This window comes from Herpailurus yagouaroundi, unplaced genomic scaffold (assembly GCF_014898765.1).
Source record: "Herpailurus yagouaroundi ecotype Mexico unplaced genomic scaffold, PumYag 196, whole genome shotgun sequence".
In the NCBI taxonomy this organism is placed as follows: domain Eukaryota; kingdom Metazoa; phylum Chordata; class Mammalia; order Carnivora; family Felidae; genus Herpailurus; species Herpailurus yagouaroundi.
In genome coordinates this window covers 33045658-33069562 of record NW_024412427.1, presented here as the reverse complement: position 1 = coordinate 33069562, position 23905 = coordinate 33045658, and the positions used below count along the sequence as shown (strand labels likewise).

The 23905-nt window shown below is 35.6% G+C and overlaps 1 protein-coding gene across 2 annotated transcripts in view; it reads right to left on the bottom strand.

The window, feature by feature from the left end:
* XRN2 (5'-3' exoribonuclease 2) overlaps positions 1–23905 on the bottom strand; it is a 77395-nt gene that overhangs the window by 22909 nt on the left and 30581 nt on the right. For both annotated transcript variants that reach the window (XM_040447855.1, XM_040447854.1), the window contains 9 exons: positions 22845–22963; positions 20631–20766; positions 18702–18809; positions 18518–18607; positions 17671–17743; positions 8622–8705; positions 7428–7525; positions 6742–6821; positions 5464–5520 (listed from right to left, as the gene is read on the bottom strand). In XM_040447855.1, coding sequence (XP_040303789.1) covers positions 5464–5520; positions 6742–6821; positions 7428–7525; positions 8622–8705; positions 17671–17743; positions 18518–18607; positions 18702–18809; positions 20631–20766; positions 22845–22963 — 845 coding nt within the window. The remainder of the gene's footprint in view (positions 1–5463; positions 5521–6741; positions 6822–7427; positions 7526–8621; positions 8706–17670; positions 17744–18517; positions 18608–18701; positions 18810–20630; positions 20767–22844; positions 22964–23905) is intronic.

The window sequence follows — 23905 nt, the reverse complement described above, 5'->3', positions numbered from 1 at the left end:
CTTGAGATGAGAATGCTGGGCAGACAAAAGAAATGGCAAGTGGAAACACATTGAGGTGAGGGCTTGAGATGAAGATCTGCAAGTCATGTGCAGAAAGACTGGAAGCTAAGTGAAGGAAACAGCAAAGGTAAGGAGATAACCCCAGGGTCACAGGGATAATCTCTCCTGAAGGACAATGGTTACAATCAGAGATTTAGTAAGACAGCTGAAATCAGTGTTTGAGAAAACAAATCCATTTATTTATGAAAGATGCAGTTTACTATATGTCAACTGTTCCTCAATAAAACTGCTTTAAAAATCCCATCCTTGGGGTACCTGGGTGACTCAGTCAGTTAAGCACCTGACTCTTAATTTCAGCTCAGGTCATGATCTCGAGGTTCATGAGTTTGAGCCTGTCACTGGGCTCTGTGCTGACAGTGCAGAGCTTGCTTGTGATTCTCTCTCTCCCTCTGTGTCTGCCCCTTCCTTGCTTGCACCCTCTCTCAAAATAAATAAATCAACATTAAAAAAAAATTCCATCCTTCATGCTCATGCTCTAAAAGGGAAAACATTTCCAAGGTAATAGGAAAAAAATCTCCAACATCTCCCCTACTTCCTCTCAGAGCCAAACTCCACAAAGTGATCTATATACTTAATAGGGAGGGAACAAACCATTAGGAGACAGAAAGGGCGCATCTAAAAATAAGTTTGGAGGTCCCTATTGAAGGGACAAGGGATACTATTTTTGACCTCAAAGATTAAAGCATTCTTTTCCCGTGGACCTTTGAGTACAATTTGAAGACTTACTCTCTCCTAAATGAATTAAGCTTTCACTGGTTGAGATATTTTTTAGTAATTTGTTCCCAAAAATATATACTAAGAACTATTACATTTTTAGAAATTAAAGAACAAAAGAAGCTAAAGCACAACTCAACTGTATTTTTCCAATGTGATAACATCAGCCTCAACTTAAACAAACATCTCCAAAAAGAGAAACACGTAAAGAGGCAGGAACTCATTAGGCAAAGTCCCAAAGGGGAACTGTACTGAGATCCAAGCTTTTAAAGTTCCTTCATTTTTTTCAGGTTTATTTATGTAAGTAATTAAAATTCTTATAGACAGAGAAACTAAAATAATAGAAATTATTTTATTATAATAAAATATATAAGTAAAAATAATAGAAATAATAAAGAAAAAATGCAGATTACTCTGACAAATTTCTACCACCAGAAACAAAAGAGCTTAACTGTAGAGAGCACCAGGGGAAGGAAAGCAGTATCAGGGAGATAAGACAGAAGCAGCTTCAGGGAGGAAATGAGTTAACAGAACAGCTTATACATTCAACAGACTGCCCAGCTAAGGTAAGATAACTGTGTTTAGACGTACACAGCTTCATCCAGCTTCATCTAATTCCGTAAACAGGACTATTTTTCACCACTTCTAGGTGGCACCGTGCTGACTCATCTAGCACAAACTTCTACCCACTGAGAAGCCCTGCCCCAGGAGAAGTATGATGGACCCTTCCCTTGGTAGGGAACTTCCCTATTATTTCATATAATCACCTAACTGTTATCAGAAACACACTAAGGACAAAAATATAAAAATGGTAAACTTAAGCATGGTTGAAAATAACAAAACTGAGCAGTGCTTTCATCTGTATCACAAGTAGCACTTTAGACACTATTAGAAGAAAATACTACAGCAAAGTCTCAACAGGAAAGGAAAGGAATGTACAACACCCCTTTCCAACTCAATTCACTTTAAGAATTACCCTTAGAAATGCTATTTTAAGTACTATTACTGTTTGAGAGTGCTAGTACACTTCACAAAGATAGCAGAAAACTCTAAATATCAAGTTACTGCCTGCACTCCCCATTTGTACCCCACCTTTCCCTGATACCTTCTGTAATTAATGCTAAATCAGCATACCAATGCAAACTGTTCTTGTAGGGAAAACTTCATGATTCATATACTTGACATTTTAAAGCACTTAAAGAGTTTATAGGACTTAAGATGTCTTTTCTGACATTCTGTCAGAAGTAGCTAACCAGGTAGTGGAAGATAAACCCTTCCAAGAGTTTTCACCATCAAGTCTGTGACTAACTGTATATACTCCTCTTCCTCTAGGCTTCTGATTTCAAATCACCTGCTTGCCAGCCATAAGCATTATAGACACTGCAGTAACAGTTACATTAAAAAACTCACATTTTTAAAAAAACCTCCTTGAAGAGATAAAACACTCTATCCCTTGCCTGATTCATCCAAAGGTGACTACAGAAAGTTTGAGAAACACTTCTCTGAAGAAATAAGGGCTCCTGGAAGGCTCTGTAAAACACTGGGCTTTGACACTATGAACACTATGAACAACTGGGCTTTTACACAGGTTCAGAACTATGCTAGGTGCTATGAGAAAAAAAGAAAACTAAATGCTGCTGATGAAAATAACACACAAGAAGATTATATAAACTATAGATCACCTTGTAGAACAGAAGAAAAGCTATGAAGGATAGGCTATAAAGGAACGGGCATTCCAAACAATGAGAGGAAGATACAGAGGTTAGTGTGATAGTGATGGGAAGAGCATGGTTACAAGGAGGAGGGAGGTGTCTGTGAGCAACTGTGTGGATTTAAGCACAGAGCGATGGCTCTGCCAAACTGTGACAGACCTTGACAAAGCAAAGTTTAATTCCACTGGCACTCTAGAGCAAAGATTTCTGAGGACTGGTAGTGCTTTTAAGAGAGAGAAGACTTATAGCATATGCCAACAGAGTCAGTGGGAAGGTGGAATCAAATAAATCAGCTGGGAAGTCACTATAGTAATTCAGGAGAAGAAACTATAAAATAAAGGAAAAAATAAAAACCTACAAAATAGGCCCACTGGGAAGAGCCAGGGATAAAAAATAACAGGGGAAAAAAATTCCAGAACAGTGGTATAGGTACAGGGATTATTGTAGAATGAGAGGCTAAGCACATGGAATGTAATATAGAACTAGAGGCTCCTGAGTCTGGGCAACTGCTCAGAGACAGAAAAGAGAGATCAGCCAGGAGAACAAGTGACAGGCACTGGACAAAGAAGTATGGAACACTGAATGCGAGGTAAAACAAAGGTAGGTGTGTGTGTGTGTGTGTGTGTGTGTGTGTGTGTGTGTGTGTCTACTCCAGAAGAAAAGAAAATTGTGCTGCTGCAGTGGAAGAGAACTTCACTTTAATTTTAAAATCATATGAGGTTGTATATACTTATGAGGTTTTATATATTTAAAGTTAACAAACAATATTCTAAAGATATTACAGCTAAGCAAATTACAATGGTGAAATGCAGGATGAGGAAAATTAAAGGGGATAGCTCAGTTCTATTCAAAGTTAAGCTACTAATATACTGACTGATTTATGGGATCAGAATTAGAAAAGAATAAAAGATTTCCTAGGTCACAGCCGCCTCTATTTTCGAAGGGTCCTTCTAGGAACTTAAACACTTCAACAACCTCTCTCATACACTTTCCTACTACACTTTCCTACTCATACACTTTCCTACTACAAGTAAGACCAATGCGATGGGAAGAACCCACCTACACTCAATGGTTTCTCTGATGTGGAATGGAATACCAGATGCACCCAAACAGAGAAGGGAAAAGATGCCAGGAGTCAAAACAGAGAGAAATAACTGCAATTGGCACCGGAGGCTGCATTCATAGATTTTCCCTTATAGAGCAAACACAACACTGGGATGAACAACAAGCCCCCAAACAAACACACACACAAAAATATGCAGTAAACTGGATCAACCTCATTACCCCTCAGGGGAAACAATGAAAATTACCTCATAAGGTAAAAATTAATGTGGTCTTTCACAAATCTCTAGGAAATTAACTCAAATCAATTTTATTATGAAGCTTTTTTCAACATGTACCTGAATACACACGTAGGGATTTATCTTATACATCAGATAATCTTGTGAACATAATGGATACCAAATAATACCAAAGGCCCCTCAGGCTCATAACCAACCAACACTAACAACACCATACAAACAGAAGCTAAAGGATTTGTTAATTTTGTAATTCTTCCCTTGGACAAGTTTCTCTATCCTAATTAGAAAGGTACGTAAAGTTAACTACTTTTAGAGGGCTGGGCAGAAAGGCTCTTGAAAACATGCAGAAAAACGGAGGAGCACAAGCAAACATGTGACAATCTGAAGACGGATCCAGTGGGATTAAATGACCTGAAGCACCACTGCAAGGCAGAGACCCCAAGGGTGAACACAGAGCATCCTCAATGGATCTGCCCAAACCAGACTATTCGTGTGAAGGGCTCAAGAGCTTGGCTCACAATTCTAACTCCACCCATAACAGAAGAGCTCAAAGACAAAGAGCTAAAACAAATTATGTGTAAAGATAAACAAAACATGTGCGTAAAGATAAATAAAAGCAACTAATCTAGAAAGATTTTCCAAATTCATGACAGTTTTTTTTTTAAATAAAACTCCTTCTCACTTGTTGGGATGAGCACTGGGCATTGTATGGAAACCGATTTGATAACAAATTATATTATAAAAAAGAAAAAAGAAAAAGAAAACATCACATTCAGTCTATCACCACAATAAATACATACATATATACCTCCTAAAATTGCAGGTGCTACCTAAATCCATTAAGGATAGGAAAATGAACATGCTTTCACTTTATAATGATAAATCTAAAATGTTTCCCAAGAATCAGAGAAATAGTATGAGTGGGAAATAGTCTTCCCACACAGCCTTTTACAAAATCCTCGAATCACTAAGATGTGTTTGCCTTAGTCTTGCCTGAAGACTGCAGAAAATGATAGTAACAAAAACCCTGTTGTCAAGATTAGTAATTACATACACTAATTAAGCAAATAGTAATTTGTTGGTTTTTAATTCTAAACAATCATATTATATTTTACACACAGAAAATGCTGTCATCATGCAAGAAATGAAATATAAGTAAGTTTTCCAGGTAGCAGAAATTAGCCCTTTAAGTTTGTATATTAATTGTTGGTAAAAATTTCCATAAAATCATTCTATCTCAACCAAAGTAAAGGATGTAATAGTTTTGTTTTTAAACTCTGCAGAGCCACAACTGTAAATACAATTAAAATAATCTGTTGTAACACAGTGAAGCTGTGTGGGCCTCTGGAGTGTAGAGGTCTGTTTGCTCCTACATACAACTACTCCTAGAAACTCCTACTTTCTACCTCCCACTTACTAATCCGGGAAGAATTAGAGGTTGTCAAGGGAAACCAGAAAGCCGAGAAGCAAGCTTGTTCAATCAGTAACTTTAACAATATACATAATTTAAAGTCAAGAGGCTCTGTTCCAAGGTTTGCAACACAGGGACTTTCGAATCTCAAAGCATTGGTAGATTAATAGCTGCCATTTCCTTGTGATTCAGAGGTCTTTTTAGACTTATTTGCAAGTTACAGAGCTGTGTTTTGGTCAAATGACGTGAATTTTGGAAGACTTACCTGATTGCAGTGTTCTGTGCCAGATCTCGTAACATGGGGACAGGAGAACATACTATTCTAAAGACAAGGAAGACAGTTAAGTTGTAGCCTTCTGGATACGTGGAAGTAAGATATTACTTTAGGAAAGAGAACTCATTAAAATGTACCAACAAAAACAACATAACCAATTATAGCTTTCAAAAGGACCCTGTCTTCCTTGTTTGTAATCTCCTTAACAGAGAACTATTTTCTGCAAAAGGCTCCTATCAGAATTTGTAAAGGATACAAACAAATCAAAAAAGGGGCGTCAGGGGAACAAATAACCAAACAGAAGAATAGAACAGGCACTTTTTAAATGAGGAAAACCAACTGGTTAATAAATATACCACATGGCATTTGATTTCATTAGTAATCAGAGAAAGGCAACTGTAAGCCAACAGGCATCCACTAAATTGACAAAAATTAAGGTGATGACAATTCCAAAGATTTGCAGGAATGCAGAGCAACACCTCTCACAAACTGCCACTGAGATTATAAAATAGTGTAATCACTTTGGAAAACCATCCAATATTATGTAGAAAAGAAGATACACATACTCTGTGACCAAGAATTCCCAAACTCTGATGTCAGAACCCCTTTAAAACATTTCTAAAAATCAAGGACCTCAAAAAGCTTTTGCTTACATTGGTTATGTCTATCAATATATACCTTTTAAAAATTAAAACTACAAAATTTCTAAAATACTAATTTAAAGATAACAATAAACCTATAACATAAATAACATTTTTAATGAAAAACTATATTTTACAAAATGAAAAAAAAATAATGAGAAGTCTCATTGTCTTACATTTCTGAAAATTTCTTTAATATCTGGTTTAATATCTATCTTAATAGCTGGATTCTCTTATCTGCTTCTGATTTAATCTCCTAAGATATCTATCACACTACATTCAGTTTCTGGAAAACTCCATTGTACACTCAAGAGAGAAAGAGAGTGAGAAAAGCAAATATATCACAGCATCTTAGTATTATCATGAAAATAATTTTGACCTCATGGATCTCCTGAAAGGGCTTTAGGAACCCCCAGGGCTCCAGGAACACCCAGGGCTCCCTATACACAGTGACACAGCCACTGGGTTGAAGAGCTGGGCTCTCACCCCAAGTCTTTTCATAGTGCAGCAGGTTTTCTGTTGCTTTGTTTTCTCACTATTACTAGAAAATAAAACATGTAGGCAACAAAGACAAAATGCTAACTAAACTTCTTCCCAGTTGTACCAATTTACACAAATGAATGCTTACTGATCTGGAAGAACGGCTTCTTCATCCAAAGAAAATTTTCCTTGCATCCCATGACATAGTTCAGGAGGTACATCCACTGGCTGTGGAAAAATGCATTCTTGATCATATATCCAGAAGAATGGAAAGCAGGGACTCACACGTCTACTTGTACACCAATGCCCATAGAAGCACTATTCTTAAAAGCCAGGAGGAGGAAACAACCCAAGTTCCCATCAACAGATGAATGGATAAACAAAATGTGGTATATACACATAATGGCCATTAAAGGAATGAAATTCTGACACCTGCTACAACATGGATGAACCCTGAAAACATTAAGCTAAGTAAAGTAAGTCAGACACAAGAGGACAAATACTGCATGATTCCATTTATGTGAGTTACCAAGAACAGGTGAATTCTTAGACAGAAAGTAGAATAGAAGTTACCAAAAGTAAGAGGAGAGGAGAATGGAGATGTATCATTTAATACTGTTTAATGGATACCCAGTTCTGGAACTGGACAGTGGTGATGGCTGCACAACACTGTACACAGACTTAATGCCAAAAAATCACACACTTTTTAAGGGTTTTTAAAAAGTCAAAATGGTACACTTGTTTCTGTTTTATCAAAATTTAAAAAATGCATTTCTGATTAATCAAATAATTACACTGTCTAAAAACACCTCATGATGGAAAAAGAGACCATACCTCTGTGGAACCTGTCTGATAGAGCTCCAAAATGAAGTCGTGAAGTGGGTGATGTTTCCCCACAAATAAGACATCGCCTCCAAGACTGTTTCTTTTAGCTGGGAGGAAAGTAAGGAAAGAATAAAGATCAAACAATTACATCTGCAAGCACAACTTTTATGAGAAAATGAAACATCTAAATTTTATTTTATTTTTTAAAGTTTATTTATTTTGAGAGAGAATCCCAAGCAGGCTGCTGTCAGTGCAAAGGCTGACAAAGAGCTCGATCTCACAAACCGTGGGATCAAGACCTGAGCTGAGATCAAGAGTCAGATGCTTAACCGACTGGGCCTTTCAGGTACCCCAAGAAATCACCTAAATTTTTAAAACTTAAGTATAAAGTTTACAAAAAATAATGTAAAAGTTATAGGCCAAAATGTGTGAAGCCTCTATAAAAGAAAAATAATTTTTGACAATAAGGTTTCAAAGATCAATGACTATCGGAAAAAATTATCACTAAAAGATATCTGAATACAGTATTGTAAGATAAGGGACAAAGTTATCTGTACAGAACTCATTTGCTTTCTTTAAGAAATATAAAACCATTTCATGAGGAAACCCAAACAAATTATACCATCTGATAACAAAGACTATTCTAAGGATGGCTGACACAGAAATTATTTCTATAGGTTTATCATACTGGTGTTAAATAAATTTCCCAATAGAATCTAGCTTCCCAATTTCCCAATACTTTTAACTACCAGTATTAATGACAAAATGCCACTGTTTGTAATAAAATAACATTTTAGGTTAGCAATCTGAGAGAAAATGCCTGTGTTTGAATCTAACTTTTCAAGCAAACTGTTATTGAGGGGAGATGAAGGGAAGGAGGATGGAGGAAACTAATACAACCCAGTATGGAAAAATACTTTTGTGTGTACGTATCATACAAGAACCAAAAAGTCAAAGGATATTCTTGAAGTGCTGCTTTTTAATAAATCTAACAAACACTTGTGAGTTAAAAAAATTATAATTACTATTCAATTTATGGATAATAAATTCTAAGAAGCTGACCTTTCTTATAAAGAAAACATCAAAGGTTTAGGCCTTTATGTGAAATTTGACAAGTGGAAGAAGAGTCTAATTTCATAGGGAAATGTAAAGTCTGTATGATATAGACTCAATGTTGAGATCAAGTGAAAGTACAATTCTTACTCTCTTCTGGAGTGAGGTCTGGGTACACCTCTTCTAGAGCAGCTCGCAGCCTTCGCTCATCCACAAAAGGCAACAGAGCAACACCTGGGGGAAAAAATGCACACCAACCACCCAGCTATTAGGATCATCCAAATTCCATTTATCATTGGTCCAAATAAACATTTCTAGTAGAATATCCTTGCTGATGTAAAAACACTTCGAAACTGAACTCTATTTGGTCAAATCTCAGATGCAAATACTTCCCATGTGGTGAGAGAAGACAAAAGTTCTATATATTTTCCATAGTTAAGAGCCATGTTTGCAGAATCTTAAGTCTATGATGATAAAAATTTTAAATTAATTGAACAAGTAGCCACCTGGACACGAGTCTTTGTCTTGCCTGACTTACGAGGATGCCCTTGGGCAAGCCAGTTAATCTGCCAAGGGCTTGAGTTTGTCCTTTCATCTTTCTGACTTGGTTTTCAACTAAAATACTCAACTAGAATAAATACATGGAATGTCTTCCAGCTCTAAAACTTCACAGTATTTTGTTTACATTTTAAAACCTAATAACTAATTTATATGCAAGAAGTTTTTAGAGACTTGCTTAAATAACTGTGGGGAGTATTCAGGCTGAAAACTGTTCTCTGGAATGTGCCAGAATTAAGGTAATTGTTTTATTTCAATCTAAATTCATAATTTTCAAAGAAGCACACCAGTAGTACAATGTCTATTACTAGAAAAATATATGAAGTTATTCAACCAAATGTGTGTGTTGTACTGTATACAATATAAATAGTCTTTTGGCTAAAAAATTTAAAACAAATGGCAAAGAGTAATGCTAAATAGAGCTAAATAATTTTGAAACTACTGACAGTCAAAACTGCTCTACTTGTGATTGTTCCCTTTAGAATGAGAAATGAAAGGCTCCCCAAGTTGTCATTAATTACTTAGCTACCATATTTTCAAAGTTTAGAAACAAGTTCAATTTCATTACCTAGTAGGGAAACATGTATTTTTTTAAAGTTAAAAAGAAACTAACTTCTAGTGTGAAAAGTGATTTCAATATTAACATCTATCATCTGAGTTAGGCTATTTCATTTACTGGTAAACATCTACACAGAAAAAAAATGTAGGGAGCTTTTCAAGTTTTGTTTAGTCATACACTTAAAACCCAAATTATCAAGCAGACATTCCATCAACTCCAAAAGCCAACTCCAACTGGTCAGCAGCTAATGACAACAATAAGGTTATTAAGCAAAAAATCAGCCCTAATGGCCAGGGTGGGAAGAAATGCATTATACCCAGATGTGACAAAGTTAGTGCCTGAGTGAGCTGATAGTAAAAATGACATTACAACCTAAAATTTTCCAGAGTGCTTATTTACAGGTAACCTAAGTAGCAGTAAAACTTAGGTAAACATAGTGCTCATACTCTCTGTGTTCAGATCTTAGTTCTATTGCTCTGTGACTTTGATCAAAATACTTAAATTCTCTGTTCATATATAAAATACACAACATTCGAAATGACTATGCTATATTTCTCTTATATAAATTAACTAAATATAAAAACACAACATTGAAAGTACACATGTTCAACAAATGTGTTTTTTTTTTTTTTTTTTTAAAGCATGTGTATTTATTTTGAGAGAGAGCTCAGCAGGGAAGGGGCAGAGACAGAATCACAAGCAGGCTCCGCACTGTCAGTACGGAGCCTGAAGCAGGGCTTGATTTCAAGAACCATGAGATCATGACCTGAGCCAAAATCAAGAGTCAGATACTTAACTGACTGAGCCACACAGGTGCTGGAATATTACATGAATACTATAAAAGAACAACAATGCACGTTCAATAAATGTTGAAAATGTACCCAGATATATTTTATCTTCTATCATTTTAAGATGCACTCAAGTTAGGCAAGAACTTAAATGTTACCATTACTTTCGATAAATTTTAAAGACATATGAGAAAAACTGTAATAGTACTAAATTTTACCTTAAAAAAATTTTTTTTTTATGTTTATTCATTTTTGAAAGACAGAGAGAGATACAGCACAAGCAGGGGTGGGGTGGAGACAGAAGAGGGGAACACAGAATCCGAAGCAGACTCCAGGCTCTGAGCTGTCAGCATAGAGCCCGATGTGGGGCTCAAACTCGTGAACGGTGAGATCATGACCTGAGCCAAAGCAGGACGCTCAACCGACTGAGCCACCCAGGCACCCCTACTAAATTTTACCTTAAAATATGTTGTGTTCTTGCTACAGTCTAATAAATGAAAATACTTACACAAAATATAAAAATATTAAAGGCCTGAATTTCAACCCACCCTAAAATTCATTTAGAATCTCAAGGGACCCCAAATACCCAAAACAACCTTGAAAAAAATAAAGTTGAAGGACTCCCACCACTTGATTCCAAAACTTTCTAAAGCTACAGGAATTAAAACAGTTTGGTACTGGCATAAGATTAGGAATAACAGGCAGCGAAACAGAGAGCCTATCAACAGGCACTCGGATACATGGTCAAATGATCATCAATAAGGGTGCCAGGACCATTTGATGGGAAAAGAGCAGTCTTTTCAATAAATGGTGCTGGGAAATGGATATATACAGCAGAAGAATGAAATTGGACCCTAACTTTACACCGTATACAAAAATTGCCTCAAAATGGATCAAACCTAAATGTTAAGACCTAACACTATAAAACTCTCAAAAGAAAACAAGGAGGAAGCTTCATGATACTGGATACAGCAATGATTTCTTGGATATGACAACAAAAGCACAGGCAATGACAAAACAGTCCAACAAAAATTGGACTTCATCAAAATTTAAAGCTTTTGTGCATCAAAGGACACTATCAAACAAAGTAAAAAGACAGTCACAAAATGGAAGAAAATAAATGCAAAATCTTATATGAGACTATGTCCAAAATATAAAAGTACTCCTACAATACAACAAAAGCACAATTCAAACATGAGCAAAAAACTTCAATAGACATTTCTCCAAAGATGTAGCTAAGCACAAGAAAAGATGCTCAATATGACTAATCATTAGGGAAATGCAAATAAAAAATATAGTAAGATCCCACTTCATAACCACTAGGATGGCTATTACCAAAAAAACAGAAATAGACACAAATAAATGGAAAAGATAATCCATACTTATGGATTGGGAGAATACTGTTAAAATGCCCATACTATCCTAACCAATCTACAGATTTAATGCAATCCCTTATCAAAATATCACTGGCATTTTTCACAAACTAGTTAACAAGGAATCCTACAATTTGCATGGAACCACAAAAAACCCAAATAGCCAAAGCAATCCTGAGAAAGAACAAAGCCAGTGGTATCACATGCCCTGATTTCAAACTATACTACAAAGCTACCGTAATCAAAACAGTATGGTACTGACATGAAAACAGACATATAGACCAACAGAATAAAACAGAGAGCCCAGAAAACCCCCACACGTATACGGTCAATTAATTTATGACACAGGAGGCAAGAATATACAATGGAAAAGAAGAGTCTCTTCAACAGATGGTGTGGGGAAAACTGTAAAGCTACATGCAAAAGAGTGACCATTTTCTTGCACCATACACACAAATAAACTCAAATGAATTGCAGACTTGAAGGTAAGACCTTAAAGCATAACACTCCTAAAAGACAGTTCTAAAACCAAAGACCCCATAAAAAGGAGAACTACAGAGCAATTTCCCTAACGAACATGGATGCAAAAATTCTCAACAAGATACTAGCCAACTGGATCCAACAATACATTAAAAGAATTATCCTTCACAACCAAGTGGGATTTATACCTGGGATATAGGGCTGATTCAATCAATGTGATACATCATACATCAATAAAAGAAAGAACAAGAACCACGTGATCTTCTCAATAGATGCAGAGAAAGCATCTGACAAAATACAGCATCCTTTCTTGATAAAAACCCTCAAGAAAGTAGGCATAGAAGGATCATACCTCATAATCATAAAAGCCATATACAAAAGACCCACCGTTATTATCATCCTTAATGAAGAAAAACTGAGAGCTTTCACCCTAAGTTCAGGAACATGACAGGGATGTCCACTCTCACCACTGTTATTCAACATAGTATTGGAAGTCTTAGCCTCAGCAATCAGACAACACAAAGAAATAAAAGGCATCCAAATCGGCAAGGAGGGAGTCAAAAGTTCACTCTTCACAGACGACATGATACTCTATGTGGAAGATCCAAAAGATTCCACCAAAAAACTGCTAGAACTGATTTATGAATTCACCAATACTGCAAGATATAAAATCAATGCAGAGAAATCGGTTGCATTTCTATACACCAATAATTAAGCGGCAGAAAGAGAAACCAAGGAATCAATCCCATTTACAATTGCACCAAAAACCATAAAAATAAACCCAACCAAAGAGGTGAAAAATCTATACACTGAAAACTATAGAAAGCTTATGAAAGAAATTGAAGAAGACACACAATAAAGGAAAAATATTCCATGCTCATCAATTGGAGGTACAAATATTGTTAAAATGTCGATACTACCCAAAGCAATCTACATGTTCAATGCAATCCCTATGAAAGTAACACCAGCATTCTTCACAGAGCTAGAAGAAATAATCCTAAAATTTGTATGGAACCAGAAAAGACCCCAAATAGCCAAAGAAATACTGAAAAACAAAGTCCATCACAATTCTGCACTTCAAGCTGTATTACAAAGCTGTAATCATCATGATAGTATGGTATTGGCACAAAAACAGACACAAGATCAATGGAACACAATAGGGAACCCTGAAATGGACCCACAAACATAGAGCCAACTAATCTTTGACAAAGCAGGAAAGACTATCCAATGGAATAAAGATGGTCTCTTCAGCAGATGGTGTTGGGAAAACTGGACAGTGACATATAGAAGGATGAACCTGGAACACTTTCTTATACCATACACAAAAGTACACTCAAAATGGATGAAAGACCTAAATGTCAAGACAGGAAGCCATCAAAATCCTAGTGGAGAAAGCAGGCAAAAAAACTCTTTGACCTCAGCTGCAGCAACTTCTTACTCAGCATGTCTTCAGAGGGAAGGGAAACAAAAGCAAAAATGAACTACTGGGACCTCATCAAAATAAAAAGCTTCTGCACAGTGAAGGAAACAATCAGTAAAACTAAAACACAACCGACGCAATGGGAGAAGATATTTGCAAACGACATATCAGATAAAGGGTTAGTATCAAAATGTATAAAGAACTTATCAAACTCAACACCCAAAAAACAAATAATCCAGTGAAGAAATGGGCAAAAGACATAAACAGACGCTTCTCCAAAGAAGACATCAGATGAAAAAATGCCAACCGACACATGAAAAAATGTTCAACATCACTCATCATCAGGGAAACAAACTAAAACCACAAGGAGATACCACCTTACACCTGTCAGAATGGCTAACATTAACAACTCAGGCAACAACAGATGTTGACAAGGATGCAGAGAAAGAGGATCTCTTTTGCACTGCTGGTGGGAATGCAAGCTGGTGCAGCCACTCTGTAAAACAGTGTGGAGGTTCCTCAAAAAATTAAAAATAGAACTACCCTACGACCCAGCAATTGCACTAGTAGGTACTTACCCAAGGGATACAGGTATGCTGTTTTGAAGGGTCACATGCACCCCAATGTTTACAGCAGCACTATCAACAACAGCCAAAGTATGGAAAGAGCCCAAATATCCATCGATAGATGAATGGATAAAGAAGACATGATATATATATACAACGGAGTATCACTCGGCAATCAAAAAGAATTAAATCTTGCCATTTGCAACTACGTGGATGGAACTAGAGGGTATTATGCTAAGCAAAATTAGAGAAAGACAAATATCATATGACTTCACTCATATGAGGACTTTAAGATACAACACAGATGAACATAAGGGAAGGGAAGCAAAAATAATATAAAAACAGGGAGGGAGACAAAACATAAGAGACTCTTAAACACAGAGAACAAACTGAGGGTTGCTGGAAGGGTTGTGGGAGGGGGGATGGGCTAAATGGGCAAGGGGCCTTAAGGAGGATGCTTGTTGGAATAAACACTGGATGCTATATGTAGGGGATGAATCACTGGATTCTACTCCTGAGATCATTATTGTACTATATGCTAACTTGGATGTAAGTTAAAATTAAAAAAAAAAAAAGAATCCTAGAAGAAACCGTAAGCTCCTTGACTTCAGTCTTAGTAATAATTTTTTTTTTTTTTTTTTTTTTTTTTTTGGCGAGTGCCCTCAGGCAAGGGCAACAAAAGCCAAACTAAACCAAGGGGACCACATCAAACTAAAAAGCTTGTGTTTCAGCGAAGGATACCACCTACAAAATGAAAAGGCAACCTACTGAATGGGAGAAGGTATTTGCAAATCATACATCCAGTAAGGGGTTGATATCTAAGATATATAAAGAACTTGTACAACTTAATACCAAAAAAACAAACTCAATTAAAAAATGAGCAGATGTGAACAGATATTTTTCCAAAGGCATGCAGATGGCGAACAGACACATAAAAAGGTGTTCAGTATCAATAATCATCAGGGAAATTCAAGTCAAAACCACAATGAGATATCACTTCACATCTTTAAGAATGGCTATTATCAAAAAGACAAGAAAATAACACGTGTTTGTGAGAATGTGGAGAAAAGGGAACCCTCATACACTGTCGGTGGAAATGGACACTGGTGCAGCCACTATGGGAAACAGTATGAAGGTTTCTCAAAAATTAAAAATAGAATGAATGTATGGTCCAGCAATTCCCACTTCTGGCTACTGATCCAAAGAAAACAAAAACACCAATCTGAAGAGATATATGCACCCCTTTGTTTACTGCAGCATTATTTACAACAGCCAAGATACGGAAGCAACCCAAGTGTCCTTAGACGAATGGGTAAAGAAGATGTATACAATGAAATATCAGTCACAAAAACGAATAAAAGCTTACCATTTCCAAAAACATCAATGTACCTACAAGGTATAATGCTAAATGAAACAAGTCCCAACAGAGAAAGACAAATACTGTATGATTTCACTTATATGTGTAATCTAAAAAAAAAAAAAAAAGCCCCAAACAAATGAGCAAACAAAACAAAACAGCAACAGACTCATAGATATAGGAAACAAACTGTTGGTAACCAGAGGGGAAAGCAGGTGAGGGGGCAGGCAAACTAGATGAAGTGGATTGAGAGGTATATGCTTCTAGTTATAAGTCAGTCATGGGTATGTTATACTGCATAGGAATACACTCAATAGTACTGTAATAACTTTGTATGGTGACAGACGGTAATGAGACTTAATCATGGGAATTATTTCATAATGTATAAAAATAGCAAATCACCATGATGTACACCTGAAAGAGGGTATTATATGTCAATTATACTTCAATAAAAAATACCTAAATACGTAAAAGCCATTTACCGAATAAAGAAAAGAAAATAACAAATGTTAGCAAGGATGTGAAGAAATTGTAGCCATTGTGCATTGCCTCACTTTTCCTCCGGATGATTTATACTACAATGGTATATACAGAAAGCAAGACATCTGCACACTTATATACTTATATTTTTACTTCACTCCCTTTTATTCTCCTATGCCTCCACTCCCTGTAATCAAAGCATTCTCCACAAAGCACCTTCAAAAACAATCTAAGACTCCAATCCATTTACATATAACAAAATATGACCACAGAGCATACTTGCTAACCTCAATCAATGGGTTACATTTCCCATTATCAATTATCATTCCATTAAAGAAATAATGAAATGTCTTTCACTACATAAACCAAAAGTCAACCCTAAAAATCTCATAAAATGATTTTCAAATGAATACCCCTTTGTCTCACAATTCTGAGTCATGTTATTGGTCATCTGCACCAGAGGAAATAACCAAGGAAAAAGTAAACACATAACTTTACCAAACTGATTATCTTAGAAAAATATATGGGGGAAGACAAGATTAAAATGATTGCTGAAAAGGGCTTTGGCATGAAATAATAGTTGACTTACTGTGTGACAGAATTCTTTATTGTTTTTTACATTCAGTCATCATCACACATTTGCTGAGTGGTAAACAGCACCTTAAATTTAGTAGTACTAATTTAAAATTGACATTCTTATAAAAACTGTAAACAGAAGGAATGAGAAAATAACAGCTAACTAAACAAACAGGAAATGATTACTGTCAAGTATTTAAAACTAAATTTCTTATACATTTTTCATCTTCAAATTTCCATGGGGTATAAGTGAATCTCCACATGGACACAACCATGTTTTTTTATTTGTCAGCAATCTTACAAGGTGCCAATGAGCTACAGACTAGGAGCAAGTCCCAAGTCCCATTAATCAATCACAAAAGAGACAAAAGACAGAATGATTAATCTCTTTCAGTCTAATTTACTGTTTATCAGAATGTTACTAATTACTACTAATCACTGATAATCCCAGGTCGGATGGAAAAAAATGAAATTTTCACATGTAATTCTTAAAATATTTACTTTTTAAAATTATTTTTTATTATGTTTCTTTATTTTTGAGAGGCAGAGAGAGACAGAGCATGAGCATGGAATGGGTAGAGAGAGACAGAGACACAGAACCCGAAGCAGGCTCCAGACTCTGAGCTGTCAGCACAGAGGCTGACACAGGGCTTGAACTCATGAACAGTGAGATCATGACCTGAACTGAAGTCGGACACTCAACCAACTGAGCCACCCAGGCGCCCTAAAATATTTATCTTTTTAAAAAAACTTTATTATTTTGAGAGACAGAGAAAGCGTGAATAGGGGAGGGGCAGAGAGGAAGACAGAGAGAATCCCAAGCAGGCTTCAAACTGTCAGTGCAGAGCCTGATACGGGACTCGAACCCATGAGTGAGTTCATGACCTGAGCCAAAGTTGGACGCTTAACTGACTAAGCCACCCAGGTGTCCCAAAATATTTCTCTTTCACAGAAATTCTTTCATCCCATAAATCATGTTTTCTTACAGTTTACCAAAAGGAGAAAATTATTTTAACAAAAAGGAATAATGTCTAAATTTTACCTTGCCATGCATATTTCTTCCCATTCAAATCAATAGCAAAATCTTCAGGGTAGAAGTCAATTATACTAGAATCCTGTATCAGGGAGAAAAATAAAGATTCAAAACAAAAGTCACACATGCATGAGTTATAAAGAATTTGACATTTCTTTCATTCATGTTATCAGGCCCGATGAGAAAATGAGGTTTTATTCCTTCAAAAACTCGTTATTAAGATATCAAGTCATTAACCCCAGTAGTAAAACAAAATTAACAATTTTATTTAAAAAATGGGGGGCGGGAAGGCATTATTATAGAAAAATTTTAGAACTGACAACTGTGAACCCAAGACAGTCAATGAAGAGTTTACAGACTAATAATTCCTACTTCATGCCAGGGTCTCCCCTGCTTTCTATCTGGCACATAAAACAAGCGCAGAGATGATCTGAGGTAGCCCAGTCTGAACTCTGGAAGCCACTACACATGGTGGAAATAAATAAAAATAATAACTTACAGGTAGGCTGAGAACAAAGTAACTGTTACAAGAATTTCTCCCAGGGGCCTCTGGGTGGCTCAGTCATTTAAGTGTCCGACTGCAGGTCAGGTCATGATCTCGCAGTTTGTGAGTTCAAGCCCCACATTGGGCTCTCTGCAGTCAGCATGGAACCCGCTTCAGATCCTTTGTTCCCCTCTCTCTCTGTCCCTCCCCCACTCACGTGTGCTTGCTCTCAAAAATAAAAATACACATTAAAAAAAAGAATTTCTCCCCAACACAAATTAATTTTATTTGCTGGGTAAGGGTTCTGATGACCAAGGAAAGTAAAAAATAAAAAGGTGAAAAGTATAGAGAACTCAGTACGAAGACACTTACGGGATCACTCATGAGCTTCCGCCATGATGGAGGTAGAAAGTTACCACTTGCAGCTGGAAAAACTCCCATAAGTTGTTCCAGTGGTTTAAACTGCAAGAAAGAAAAAAAGTTTAAGATAAAATACACAATTTTTTATCTAAGCCAAAATTCTATGAATTTTATGACTCGAAATAACTAGGCTTACCGGTTTAGTGCCCTTCTCAAAATCAGATGGCATGTCTGCAATTCCTTCAAAGTCTGAAGCAAATGGTGCATAATGGAATGGATAATACCATTTCCAGGAAGCACAGCCCTAGAATCATCACCAAAAAACAAAACAAAAACAAAAAAACAAAAAACAAAAAACAACAAAAAAACCCAAACCCAAAAACCTATGTTCAGTATGGACACAGTAAAGCAAACAAAACTTAGAGTATTATTAACCTATAATATTCTATTTGTAAAACATGACTTCCAGTGCACATTCCATATATTAATTTTTTCCTATAAGTCCTAAAAGTTGTTTTGATTAACTGAACTTTTACTTTATATCAATGGCTCCTTGATTTAGAAACTACTGCATGGGGTGCGTGGGTGGTTCAGTTGGTTGAGCATCTGACACTTGATTCTGACTCAGGTGATGATCCCAGGGTCCTGGGATTGAGCTCCACATGGGGCTCCAAGCTGAGTGTGGAGCCTACTTAAGATCTACCCCCCCCCACACACTCTTTCTTTCCCCTCCTCCCTCCCTCTGGCCCCTTCCCCCCTTGTGCTTTCTCTAAAAATAAAAATCTTTTTTTCTTTTTAAAGTTTATTTGAGAGAGAGCACGTGTGCATGCACACGAGCTGGGGAGGGGCAGGGAGAGAAGAGAGAGTCCCAAGCACGCTCCGCACTATCAGCACAGAGCCTGATGAGGGACTCAATCTCACGAACCATGAGATCATGACCTGAGCCAAGATCAAGAGTCAGACACTTAACTGACTGAGGCACCCAGGCACCCCCCGCCAGAAAAAAAACAAAAACAACAACAACAACAAAAAAAACCCACAAACTACTGCAAAGCATTTTTAATAATTAGTAGTTAACACCAAACTTTATATTTACAAACAAATTTGGTGAAGATTTTTATCCTTAAAATGTGCTTGGAGGTATTTCTTTCCAATTCTACAGCTGCCATCACCAAACAGAATGAAGAGTGGTGGTAGCTGGCACTTACCTATAGCACATAGATGGTAAGGCACATCACTGAAACAGTGACTGAGTAAAACTGCCAACAAAAGTTTCATTTTACAATTCCCTATTACATTTTCATTGTGACAACTTTCTCTTTACTATAAAAATATTTAAGTAAACCTATCAAAAAGAAAACAGTAAGTTTTACTGATAGAAAAGTCCTCCTAATATGTTTTGATTCTATGCCTAGGGAATTAAAACCTTGAGGACGAAAGTAAAACATGAATTTGCAGTATTTTACAACCTAACTTAATGCATCCAAATTACACTTTCCACTTAATGACAAACTCCATCTTTTCTCAGATCACACCAAACCTAACTTGTTTTGCTCTCCAAGAACGAAACCAGGTATTAACTACTAGTTTTACAATCCCCTCTATGTCTACCTAATCTCTCACACTCTGACATCTCAATTATCAAAAGCTTAAAGTCAGATACAGATTACTCCAATTATCATGCATTTCATGTAACATCACTACATTACACGGAGGAAATGGTTATCATTCAAATGTCTTTCGAATTCTTACTAGTATTTTCTAGGCTTTGTCCTTTGTTCAGTCATTTAGTGACTGTCTATTAATTACTTAGTTATTTTTAATTTCCAATTAAAAAACCATTATACTTTAATCACGTTAAAGACAAAGTACACTCAACCATACTACTTGACACCGAAATCTTTAATAAGCAAAACAAAAATTATCTTTGTTTATATATTAACACTTGAGAAGCTTCAAAGGGTTTACAAACAAATATTATTTAAGGTAATGAATTTCTGAACAAGAAGCTTTTAAAAAAATGAGTCTGGATTTAATTTCATAACACAGCTCAATAATACACATTATTATAAAAATTACTATCTTCCTTAAATTAGGTAGGTTTAGAGGAAAATATTCTCTGTACCTGGTAATAATATCGAAGAACCCAGCAGAGCCCCTCAACGTAAGACTGTACAACTTTACGACGGAATTTCTCATCAGCTGCATCAACATCAAATTTGTTCTTGTAGTACCGCTGTTTCCAACCAGCTTCCCATAGCCTAAAATCCAGGCAAAGCCGGTTCATGTCGAATGAATACTTTCAGTAACTGTTCACTGATTTATCACCCAAACTATTTTATATTTAATATCCAGGTGAAATGTTAATGAGTTAAGCAGTAATGCTAACACAGCTTCATTTAATCACTTCTAAAAGCCCACTTACACAGGACTTACTATCAACTTAAGAGATAAACATCAAAAACCCAAATGATGAGTCTAGTAAGACCATTAGAAAGCAACATTTTGGAAAAAGAATAACTATTTATTAAAGTAGATACTGAGTATTTGTTTGCTCAAATGTTAATACTGTTTTACATGTTTTTTGATTGTGGACCAATTCTAAAACTACATTTTAAGATTCAAATACTGAAGATATTTCAAGGTCCTCTGTTTGTAAAATACATTTAAACTAAATAAAGGAAGCCAATCAAATTACTTAAAAAAAAAAAAAAAAGAGTTACATGTGTAATTTTTTAAAAGGTAAAAATGGTTTATAAGATAATCTAGGAACCAGGCAGAAAATTATGTTTATATCTACTTTCCCCATCTGTGGGCCTTATTCTTCTTTCAGCTAAGAGCTGTTGGCTTAAGGGAAGGACACATAAACACATATATGCATGTTCTGGTAAAACTTAGAAGTAGGTTCACTTCTAATTCACTAAATTCTCATTTGTCACTGACAATACACGTGAACTATACGTTTTTCACTCAAAAGTATATATATATTTTTAAATACTCATTTTTCATTCTCTGAAAGATTTAAACATTTTATCGAAGAACACAAAGAAGCCAAAGAACACTAAAAAAACAAAACAAGACAGATCAAGAACATCAAGATGATTCTCATTTAAGGGCTATTTTATACCATGTGCCACATCTTACAAATTGCAGTCATGTTCCAGAATATACCACATCAATTTTAATTTCCTCCCACCTGCCCCAAGGATTCACAGGACATCACTTAGGAGAAATATCCTCTATGATGCAGACTGTAATTGTTTTACAGAAAATATTAATGAAATACATGTTAAGGGTCCCAAGCATTTCTTAATAGAAGCATTTCTACCTTGACTATTCTCAGCACCGGGATTACACAATAAAGTACTAATAAATCAAGTTAACTATTAAGCTGGTATCGATCAAGATGGCTACACAATAAAACAGAAAACATACTCTAAGAGGAAAATCCAGAGTTGCAGAAACAGAGGATCAGGTAAATGTTCAATCACAAGTCACCAAAGATCTCAGAATCTGACATCAAAGGACGTTAGGAAAATACAGAACCATATATGACACTTGAGAAGTTTCTCATCATAAATGCAAACATACCATCCACGTCCTATAAAAGAAGCATGAATTGTGGACCACTATTGTTTAACTTTGAAATATATCATTTTGCTAAATTCTTAATTAGTTATAATTATTCAGATTGTTGGCCTTTTGCACTTGGAACACAGGGTTCAAATACGGATTTAATTACATGAGAGGCTGTTAATCTTACATAATGATCTCAAATCTCTGGATAAAGAATCAAAATTTCTCATTACAAATTTCAAGTATACAGCTCAAGGGAAACTTCCCTGTCATGAAATATAATTGTACAGATCCAAGTCTGTGGTTTTAAAAAATATACATGTTTATCTCTTTTGCATATTTCATTTGAGGATGAACCTTTCCAACTGAGATTAAAGCAAACTATATTAAGTATCCAAATGTAACTGAACTTTCTGTGTTAAGCAGCCTGAAGATTTAATCTCAAAACAGTAACATTCAGATCACATAGTCAGAGCTAAACACCTCATGTCTAGCCGATCTAGTGCCTGGTCTCAGAGGGAAAAGTGGCTTGGAGGACAAAAACCTGCACGCATACTAATCTAGATACTTAGGTTTAACAGCTATAGCTTACACATCTCACTGGAATTTACTGACTATTCTAACCCTCCACATTAATTACTGGTGGATAAAAAGATCACAGGCAAGCATCTGAAGGCAATGCTGCTCTAAGCTAAATAGCATTAATTAGACAGCATCTATTTCAGCAATTTGATAACAAAGTGTTACCAAAAAATGGTTTCACCTGACATTATCCTCTGGCTCAGGTTCACTGTCACTGTCTTCTGCTTTTCGCTTAATTCCTCCTATCGGAGATGGGGAGCCATCAGAAGTGAAACTTGTATTAGGAGACACTGAAGGACTCTGCAAACAATTATAACATTACACAGAAAGGATTTAATTATTCATTTCACACAAGAAGTTACATCCAACTGCTGTTACAATCATGCTTCATGATAATACATTTTTTAAAGCTATTAAATAGATATGGTAAACATATTTAGAAAATACAAAGACTGATCTTGGCCTATGCCACTTCTTCAAAAAAGAATAATATAGTTTCAAGCTTCCTATGCTTAAACTCAAAAGAATCTGAACATTGTCAGAATAAAAATTATTTCAGAAGAAAAAAGAATTTAATCTTATAAATTTTTAAAAATTATAGGGCTTGATTATTTTTTCTTTGGTGGTTCCTCACATTATGAATTCACAACCACTTTATACCAAACAAATAGCAAAGTTGGGAGGGGGAAAATATAAATACATAAATTAATAATATACAATATAATCAATGCTGGAGACAATGAAGTTAAATGGTAAGTGCTCAACCTCACGCAACCATCAGGAAATCAACAGTTTAAAGACACTCTGCCAGGTAAGTGATAAAATTATTGATAATGTTTTAAAATTCAATGTACAAGTAAAAATCTATCAGTAACTTAGAAAAATGCAGATTTAGTATTTCAAAGACTTAGATACCACTTTAAATTCAGTATTATCTTCCCTTTGTAACTAACTCAGGAAACACAGTGAACACTCTAAAGTATTTCAGTATTTCATTAAAAAATTAAAATTTCCTGCAACTTTAGTTTTTCATGTTATGACCAAAAACACAAGTGGCAGAAAAGGTTTTAATGATAAGGTTTTTCTTCTGTTATACAGAGTATATTAAATGTTGTGAGTAAACTGAATTATTTTTAAATTACTTTATGAATGTAGTTTACACCATAGGTCAAAAAAAGTTACAACAAAGCAGAGCTTATAACTTTCTTTTAAAAATGTATAATTTCCATTTTTTTATGATAC